Raw genomic sequence first — 9,232 nt, forward strand, 5'->3', positions numbered from 1 at the left:
AGCGGACTCAACAGTTTGGTAGCAATCGAACGTGATTGGTTCTTACTTTTAGAACCAACAATGTCGAGTGTTGACAAAACCTTATTGCTTCTAAAAAAGAGAAAAGTAAAAAAAAGATTACAAGTATGGAAAGTGCAGTTGAAAAAAACAGATGTATATTTCACTCAATGGCGATTGAGACTTTGAGTATATGAGCTGTCAGATTCAACCGATCAAATTAAGATATTTTATATGATGGTGTGTGTGTATAAGATGGTGTTAGTTGCTGTATTTGCTGTGTCTGTGAACGCTACCATTGAATAGTTTACGGCAGTTTACGTTCACACCTATGGTATACGTAGCATACGTCAAAGATCCATCTCATGAACTTTATGGACGTCAGAATTATCGGTGACAAGTGACAAGTCGAAGATAAAAATCGACCAAAGATTCCTCATGCAATGAACAACGCGGCATTATCGGATCGCTAATAAATGATTCAGTAATCGTTCGCATTAGGTATGATGTTACATTTAAGGATATATTAATATGGATGAATTCTGATCTGACGTTGACAGTTTGAAAAAGTCATGGCATTTTGGGCGTGATTTACAAGGAAAATTAAATGTTTTTTTCCTCGTGTTAATTTTTGGATCGATATGATTAAAGACAGAAAAACAATTTCCCGTTTGCTTTAAATATATTATTAAACTGAAGAACATTATAAAACTATAATGCATTATAATAGCAAAGCTATGATGACTAATGTCTTGCATACTGTTAATTTGCTCATGATTTTAGCTGTTACTTGAAAAATTATTGAGTATATATTTTTTTCTATGTTTATAAATGATTAAACATTATTTCTGATAAAATATGTAATGAATATACATAATAAATTTGTTATATGTATATTTTAAAAGATGTTTATATAGTGGTAACATCTGTATGTGTGTTAAACTTAGAAATGGCTGCAGGAGGTAGCAGCTTTATAAGCAAGCCAGCCAGAGGTTGGTTACATCCGGATCATCTAGTAAGTAAGGAAGGAATTACTTATACAGTGAAGGTATGTCATTTATTATTTTGCTTAAGATATATCAAGATATTCATGTATTTTTCAAATTTCAAATTTTTTATTAACTCTTGGATGTATATCATGGATCAAAATAATTTTGTTTTATGATAAATTTTGTATTTATAAGTCTCATTTTTATAACATGCTTTTTCAGTATATTTGATTTGTTGTATTTAAATGTTATGAAAAGATCAAAGTATATCAAGGACAATAATGTAAACATAAGGCACTGTTCAAAGTTGATTCAATTTCTGAGAGAATTTATATTATTCTTTCTGCTTCTCTTCTCCTTGATATTTAAATATCTGTATCTTATTGTTAGCAATGAAACATAAAAGATTTTCTAATAAAACAAAAATATAGAAAGACAAAAAAATTATTCTGATGTAACTTAGATCGCATCAAATTTTTTTTTTTTTTTTTTTTTTTATTTTTTGTATAAAAATTACAGTATATTGGATGTCTCGAAGTATATACATCTATGAAAAGCTTAGATTTTGAAACACGGTCATGTGTAGCTAAGTAAGTTGTCACACTCTATGTAATTTTTACTGTCAGAGAAATATATTCTCAAATATACAATAAATAACTTTTAATTTATATTTTTAGGGAATGTATAAACAGAGTTTGTGAAGCTGCTGGATTAAAATCCGCTGACAAAAAGAGGAGGGTACTGTATCATTTAAAGAGATTATTATATTTACAGATAATTATTTATATATTTATATAATTTTTATCAAATTTTTCTTGACTTCAGGTTGATAGAAAAGTGTTAAGAGCCATAGCAGATAAACCTCGTATGGAGCACACTGCTTCCAGTGTAAATTTAACCATTAGCAGTTGTAGTTTGTCCTTAACAAATATCGAAAATGGACATATTATTGCTAAACATGACATGCCACGCATATCTTTTGCTTCAGGTGGTGATACGGTAAATAACACCTGTACTGTTCTTTATATATTTCAATATGTGGTGAACATCTCAATAATCAGTATAAATACTAGTTATTATATTTTTCACTTTTGTATCTTATTAGAATTGAATCTTATAATATATAATAGGAAATACTGGATTTTGTTGCATACGTGGCTAAAAATATGCAAGAGTGGCGTGCATGTTATGTGCTTGAATGCGCAGGTGGTTTAGCACAGGATGTTATATCCACTATTGGACAAGCATTCGAGCTTAGATTCAAAGAGTTTCTTACAAAGCCAAGTTCTCTGCAGTAAGTTTCTGTAGAAACACATTAACATGAAATGTAAGTCGTGATAATTTTCATTTATTTAATCACTTTATATATCTGCTTATAGCCCTGTACTAAATGGTGTGCGGGAAGCAGATAGAGATTATTACAATGATCTACCAGGCAAAGTACCACCTGACATTGGCCCACCACCAGTACCACCTCTACCTACTACAACATGCACACTGCCCAATCTGAAGCATCATCAAAATCATACATCACGAATTCATGCACAAACTACTGCAATGGATTTATTTTCTTCTGCCACTGATAGACAACATCAGGAATGGGCAGGTAATATTTTTTATAAAATGATTTTTTGACATGTATATAAACTACAAATTATATGTATATTTATAGAGAAAATTTAATTTTTACCTAATTTTTTTCTTATATTTAATCTTCTATTTTTGTCTTTCTCATCACAGAAACTGGGAACCTAATTGACTTGAACTCGGATGGTACTGTATCCTCATCAACAAATCTAAATACGATGCCTGAGCACAATTATGTGAATGATAGTGTCATAGCTGCAAACAGAGATAATCATCGTGATCCAGCATCACTTTTTGATGTTTTTGATATGCGTAAGAATCATTTATAATTTATATTATCTTGTGCTTTTAATGACGATTCATAATTTATTGCCAGGTTACAACAGGTTCTCACAAAATAATGTTGACCTATTACAGATGTTTGCTTCTTATAATCTTGTATTTCTTTATGTGTCGTCTCACATATTGACATCTTAAGCATATTTTTTTACTTGAAAAGATTTGTTCTAATTTTATATTCAAGATCTGCTATTAACGGTCCTGATTTATATTTATTTATAATTTATTACTTATTTCAAACTCTTTATTTACGAATTCTAGAACCCTTTAGTTCTGCAATATCGGATATGAATAGACTAAGTCCTCAAGCACAAATACAACAATTGAAGCAAGAAATATGGTTTCATGGAAGTGTTAGTCGATCTGAAGCGGAATCTATGCTTAGTAGAGTAAATATATTTGCCATTATGTATATATATAAATATCATATATTATTTAATATAAATTATCTTTGCAATTGCTTTATATTTTATTCTTTAAGGATGGTGATTTTCTGGTTCGAGAATCACAAGGTTCTCCTGGTCAATATGTTTTGACTGGTATGAATAATGGTACTCCAAAACATTTATTGTTAATTGATCCTGAAGGCGTTGTAAGTATTGCATAAAGTAAAATTTACACATAATAAAATTTATATTAGTGCAAATAAAAGCTCGTGTATAATCGGTAGAGTTCCTAAAATATTTTTCAATTATATAAATCTTAATTTATTTAAATATTTTTATTATTAAATATATATTTATCTCTTTAAATATACGGTCTAATAAAATTTTGATAAATAATGAGCATATGGAAAAAAGTAGTACAAATTTTTGCTTGCAGGTTCGCACAAAAGATCGTGTATTTGATAGTGTAAGTCATCTAGTGAATCATCACTGTGACAATGTATTGCCTATCATATCTGCTGATAGTGTTCTAGTACTGCGTTATCCTATTCCCAGGCATACAAATTATTAATTTTTCTAACAGCGAATAATTAAGCATAGACTTAACAAAGATTCTCTAAATAGTTATTTTGCATGTCTGCATGTGAGAATCTTTGGTAAATCTAGCTTCCGTGATATTTTTAAAATCAGTCACTTCACACAAAAACATAAATATATGTATATTGTTTGTAGTATCTTTTTATTGTACATGAATAGATGATTTATGAATATTTGTCTCTCTGTGAATCCTTATAAAATGTGCCAATCCAGCCAAAGTATTTATAATATATAATTTCTATAATTTATCAGAATCAAGCACATTCCGATTTTTTGTATAATATATTATCATTTGGCTTTTTTGTGATATATTTTTTATTTACATAAGAGCCATACAAATTTATAAAAAAATTTTATATGATGTCCAACGATGTTTTAGATGTATATCATACAATATGCTTCTTAAGTTAAATACATTGTTAGCATCTCATTATGCAGAAATAGCTACAATAAATATAATTTCACGCAGTATGTTGTCATTGATTTTTTATTTCATTAATTAAAATTCTTGATGTTAAAGAAGTATACACACTGAAAAAGTTTATTAGCATTTTTTTTTTTGTGATTGTATAAAGTACAATAGACATTATGTTTACATATAAGCTTATCAAAGATTTGTACTCTTCATGTACATATTGCAGAATGCTCACAATTAATATTTTACATATATAAAGATACTTTTTTACATTTTTTAAGAACATAAAACAAATTTAGTTATATTTAATAAAATATTTATAAAATTATGTTTTATGGTGATAAATAATTAAGCAAAACAAGTAATCATGCCCTTAAAATTGAATTTATTTACAATAACGGTCAGCTTTCATTTTACTTCTTCTATCTAACAGAGTTTCATGTAAATTTCCATCTACTTTTGCTTTTTCTAATTCAGAATGGTCAGACTTATTTATCCTTAACTTCTTATCTTGAAACTTTTGAAACTTCCGTCTGAGAAATAAAATATCATTAATATAAAAAAATATATTTTCAAACATTTTGTTAAAAATAAGATAAAAGAGATGGCAAGTGAATAGCAAGACATTGATGCATAATATGAAAAAATATTAATTAGAAAGTTGAATTTAAATAGCTATTCATTAATCAATAATATATTATTATATTATTACTAAAATTTTATACTTACACATAATTTATTTCAATATCTGCAAGAGAGCCTTGTTCTTCCTTTGGAATATCCTTGTTAGGACTTTGAGAACGTTGTGTCATACTCCTCAGAACAACATATTCTGACGGGCCAGCTGTTCTATTCTGACAAATTATGTCATCATCATTTGTAACTGACATGAAACATCCAGTATTATTTAATATAGCGAGTTTACCATCCTAAAAAACAATGCAATAATATCCTTATAAACCAAAATCCATATAAATATGTTTCCATACATATTTTGCAAGAAAAATTTTATGCAAATAAAGTCACTTGCATCTTATCTTCTGTACATTATTGATTTAAAAAATATATTAAAATTATTAAACATTCCACATTAAAACTTCATAAATTTCTATTTAATAGATTTTTAACTTTCTAATTAGTAAACAATATACAGAATGGATATACAAAAACCAAAAATGATATAAAAACCATATTAAACAGTTTTTTAAATGGCTGCAGAAAAATAAAAAATACAAGAATAATGCAAAATCATTTCTATAAACATTAATATTTATACATATATATATATATATATATAAATTACTTGAAAAATTGGTTCCCACTGCTCGATCGAACCTACAGCATCATTACGTCCAATAACAATGCTTTTTTTATCAACACCAAGATATTTGCCATAACCTGATTTCAAAGCAATTTTAGTCTCGCTTATGGGAAACGCTGTTAAGATTTCCTCTGGTGATGGACCTTCTCCTTCGGCATGCGGTGCACCAAGAGTAAATAGTCCATTATCAAGTGCTTTCATATAAGTTTGATTTCCAAATTCTATAGCTACTGTTCCTGTGATCTCTAATATATTCTTAACCTTCCACCATCCTCCTATAACATAAATTACCATTTATACAAGTGAATGCTTTTCATTTTTTGTTCCCTGTATATAATAAAAAGATTAAATAAATAAATACCATGAGTAATAGTGTCCTTATTTTCTACTGTTACATCCTGTTCTTTTTCTTGTGTCTTAGATTTTCGTTTTTTTGGTCTGGAATGGAAAAAGATATTTTAAATATTTAACAAAATGAGAGAAAGAAAGAAAGATATATATCTTAAATAAATTTCTTAAACAAAAAGGAAGTAAATTTTTAAGTATACCTTGATTTTTCTCCTTTTAATTTTAACTTTCCTATTCTTACTTTTTCGTATTCTGACATTTTACTATCTTCCAAATTTCTATTATCTTTATACCAAAAAATAAATAAAAAAACAGCACGCGTTTTTATTCTAAATTTTTGTGAACTACGAACTAGAATACGTTACTGAGAAAGCAAGAAAACATTGGTAGACGCCATAAATATACACGGGACCGAGCATTGAGCATATTGTTTCAGGGGGAAGGGGGAAGCCATTGCGGCGTGTGACGAGTAAAATGTGCCTAAATTTGATTGGCTGTTATTTTGCGCAAACTCAGTGATACTAGTGTCGTTGGCGGCTGTCAAACGATTTCTGCTAATTCATTAGCTCATATAGTCTAGGATTACGTTGAGTAGAATAGCATAAAAAAATTTTAGTCTAGAACCAAAATCGATTATATTTATACATTAATGGTTGGAATCGGATTGTGTAAATGGGACAAAAAATAAAAAAGATAATACTGTATAAGAAATTAATATTTTTAATAAATGCTATATAAAAAATTAATACTTTTAATAAATTATTACTGATACAAAATTATTAAAGTATATCATTCTCTTTTTTTATCACTTTTAATTAAGAAAGTCAAGGAGCTAACTTATGATTAAGAAAATCAAAGAGTGCTGTCATCTAACGAGTTATTTATGTCATTTCTATCATCAATCTCCTCCTGCAATAGAATATATAATACAGAACATTTAGAGTAATAACTAATATTAAGTATAATATCAGTACAATATGTAGACAACATTACCTGTAGTACTTCAATCAATGTTTTTGTCTCATCCAACATCTCTTTATATATACGATTTTCTTCTTCTAATTTTTCAATGCGTTGGTAAAGTTTTTTATTTTCCTCTAAAGTATCCAAAAGTACCATTCTTCGCCTTTCAGCCAAGACTTGCAAGTAGTTATCACTAGGATTGTCTGAATCATATAAAATAAATACTTTGATAAATTGTCTTTCATTATATTTTTGCAATCTGCATGAGAAATATGCACAATAGACAGAGAAAAACAAAGAGAAAAATATTTCAAACATACCTGATGTTAAATCCTCGGCTTCAATTTTTACTTTCTCTTCTTGTGCGGTTTGGGTAGCTTTGTTCTCGGTTGTAATTTTAGAAGCATCTTTTTTTGTTGTTTTGATCATATTCCTAATATATAAATAGATCAGTATCCATTTTCTTAAAAAATATGATTTTATATAATACAGCTTTTTAACTCACCTTTTTATCTTTCTTTTTGGTTGTTGCACAGATCTAAGAATCCTATTAGTGCCAACTAATGTTTCCTTACCAGTGGCTGTTGGTTGTAATACTTGCAAAGGTTTTCTGATCTTCTCCTATTTTACCAAAAAAAAAAAAAAAAAAAATTATAATATATATATATACACTTTTATAAACCAACTTGTAAGCAACTTTATCAATTTTCTATTTATATTTTATTTGCATTGATATCATTCCTTCTTTTTTTATTTTTCATATAGCAATTATATTACTTCCTATTTATTTAAAATGCAATATATACATATATAATAAAACATGCATTTTCTTATAAATTTATATATTATTATTCAAATATTCTTTGAACAACTAATTTTGTCAGGCTACTTATATATAAAATTACGTTATAGCATCTCAAACGCATTTCTTTTTAAATTTCTAAAATATGAAAGAAATAAAAATGTATGCTAACTTTAGAAGCGATCGTCCCGATATCAGTGACTGATTCCATCTTATCCGATTTTAATAATTCAATAGAGAATCTGGAAAAATATCGTTTAATCAGCGCACCAAGGTCAAATGTGTTATTTTATTTACAGATTATATAATGATACCCACAACAATCAAGATGTGTCGTTTGGACAAAATCTCAATTGAAAACAATTGAAAATAATCACACGATCCAGATTAAACGCCTACGTATTGTCGCTTCTATTATTTTGTAAGCTCAAATCACTTTCGTTCAACAGCGTTCAACATATTCATGTAATTTACACGAATAGCTGTTGAACTTCTTCTTTCTTGAATGGCACCTGCCCTCGAGGGTCAATACGGCCACGGCCAGTTCTGTTGAATCGTTTGGCGGAAATCAGCCGGGAAAGCCTAACCATAGACGATATACATATATAATTGCATCAAAAATGTATATTTATCGCGTCAAATTGACCAATCAGGACAAAAGGGGCAAAGATTGTTGCTTAGGGTTTTTCACTATATTAGTGAGATTGGCCAATCAGTGGGTCTGCAACTGTCAACCATATTCGGCCTTATGCCCGTATCAGACTACGCATTGAAAATTGAAGATTGAAGATTAAAGATTGGAATTTGACTAATCAGACGTACTTGACAGGCTGTAACGGAAGTGTTAGCAGCATAGACATAGTATCAGTGTAGCCGGAAACAGGTCCCGCATAGTATATTTCATAGACATAGTATATCTAGGCCGGTATTCATAGGCCGGTATTCATAGTCCGTTCTTATATTCAAGATCGCCTTAAGTACGATCTTAAGATACATTTATCCTGATTGGTCAAATTTCAATCTTTAATCTTGAATCTTGAATTTCAATGCGTAGTAGGAGTTTTACGATGAAAATTTTTTGCAATGGTCTTTAGTTTTTATTTTTGCAATTAGTCTGTCTAATCATTTCTTACGTTTGTGGTAACCATAGACATAGTATATCTAGACCATAGACATAGTATATCTAGACCGAGTGTTGAGGAGTGGGAGCCGAGGTGCACGTAGAAAAGGACATACTCTGTTTCGTGCCCCTTGCGTTCTCTCTCGCTCGCACAGAGCATAGCGCTCTCTTTCGTCATGCTACGTGCGAGCGAGAGAGAACGCAAGGGGCACGAAACAGAGTATGTCCTTTTCTACGTGCACCTCGGCTCCCACTCCTCAACACTCGGTCTAGATATACTATGTCTATGGTACCCCCCTTACCTCAGGGAACGAATCGTTGACGCGTAGTGTACACGTGCACTTAACCTCGAAGCATTTCATGAAACG

General features: G+C 29.5%; 3 protein-coding genes across 3 annotated transcripts; 1 reads left to right on the forward strand and 2 right to left on the reverse strand.

Moving 5' to 3' along the window:
- The first annotated feature begins 96 nt into the window (after positions 1-96).
- Positions 97-4,359, forward strand: LOC115243693 (SHC-transforming protein 3). Its single transcript, XM_029820866.1, has 11 exons — positions 97-498; positions 945-1,045; positions 1,506-1,576; positions 1,664-1,724; positions 1,812-1,985; positions 2,117-2,280; positions 2,366-2,592; positions 2,727-2,885; positions 3,174-3,301; positions 3,394-3,504; positions 3,735-4,359. The coding sequence occupies exons 2-11, from the start codon at positions 947-949 to the stop codon at positions 3,867-3,869; spliced, it is 1,329 nt and encodes a 442-aa protein (XP_029676726.1). The 5' UTR covers positions 97-498; positions 945-946; the 3' UTR covers positions 3,870-4,359.
- Positions 4,360-4,445: 86 nt separating this feature from the next.
- LOC115243696 (protein FRG1 homolog) lies at positions 4,446-6,477 on the reverse strand. Its single transcript, XM_029820869.1, has 5 exons — positions 6,180-6,477; positions 5,993-6,069; positions 5,614-5,906; positions 5,040-5,239; positions 4,446-4,843 (listed from the first exon to the last, which is right to left on the reverse strand). Exons 1-5 carry the CDS (start codon positions 6,236-6,238, stop codon positions 4,696-4,698), a joined length of 777 nt encoding a protein of 258 aa, XP_029676729.1. The 5' UTR covers positions 6,239-6,477; the 3' UTR covers positions 4,446-4,695.
- Positions 6,478-6,676: 199 nt separating this feature from the next.
- Positions 6,677-8,326, reverse strand: LOC115243697 (geminin-like). The gene is made up of 6 exons (XM_029820870.1): positions 8,063-8,326; positions 7,917-7,986; positions 7,448-7,563; positions 7,263-7,375; positions 6,973-7,145; positions 6,677-6,888 (listed from the first exon to the last, which is right to left on the reverse strand). The coding sequence occupies exons 2-6, from the start codon at positions 7,953-7,955 to the stop codon at positions 6,832-6,834; spliced, it is 498 nt and encodes a 165-aa protein (XP_029676730.1). The 5' UTR covers positions 7,956-7,986; positions 8,063-8,326; the 3' UTR covers positions 6,677-6,831.
- Positions 8,327-9,232: the final 906 nt, after the last annotated feature.

The sequence above is a fragment of the Formica exsecta genome, unplaced genomic scaffold (genome assembly GCF_003651465.1).
Source record: "Formica exsecta isolate Colony F162 unplaced genomic scaffold, ASM365146v1 scaffold72, whole genome shotgun sequence".
NCBI classification, from domain to species: Eukaryota; Metazoa; Arthropoda; class Insecta; order Hymenoptera; family Formicidae; genus Formica; species Formica exsecta.

What these genes read in the sequence shown, in the direction of transcription:
- LOC115243693 (XM_029820866.1), top strand. Translation starts at nt 947, where the DNA reads ATGGCTGCAGGAGGTAGCAGCTTTATAAGCAAGCCAGCCAGAGGTTGG. An exon ending in TTTTGATGTTTTTGATATGC is followed by an intron (nt 2,886 to 3,173) that starts GTAAGAATCATT and finishes TACGAATTCTAG; the next exon opens with AACCCTTTAGTTCTGCAATA. An exon ending in TAATTGATCCTGAAGGCGTT is followed by an intron (nt 3,505 to 3,734) that starts GTAAGTATTGCA and finishes TTTTGCTTGCAG; the next exon opens with GTTCGCACAAAAGATCGTGT.
- LOC115243696 (XM_029820869.1), bottom strand. Translation starts at nt 6,238, where the DNA reads ATGTCAGAATACGAAAAAGTAAGAATAGGAAAGTTAAAATTAAAAGGA. An exon ending in TAAGGACACTATTACTCATG is followed by an intron (nt 5,907 to 5,992) that starts GTATTTATTTAT and finishes TTTATGTTATAG; the next exon opens with GAGGATGGTGGAAGGTTAAG. An exon ending in GATATTGAAATAAATTATGT is followed by an intron (nt 4,844 to 5,039) that starts GTAAGTATAAAA and finishes TTTATTTCTCAG; the next exon opens with ACGGAAGTTTCAAAAGTTTC.
- LOC115243697 (XM_029820870.1), bottom strand. Translation starts at nt 7,955, where the DNA reads ATGGAATCAGTCACTGATATCGGGACGATCGCTTCTAAA. An exon ending in AGCCGAGGATTTAACATCAG is followed by an intron (nt 7,146 to 7,262) that starts GTATGTTTGAAA and finishes TATATGATTCAG; the next exon opens with ACAATCCTAGTGATAACTAC. An exon ending in CATTGATTGAAGTACTACAG is followed by an intron (nt 6,889 to 6,972) that starts GTAATGTTGTCT and finishes ATTCTATTGCAG; the next exon opens with GAGGAGATTGATGATAGAAA.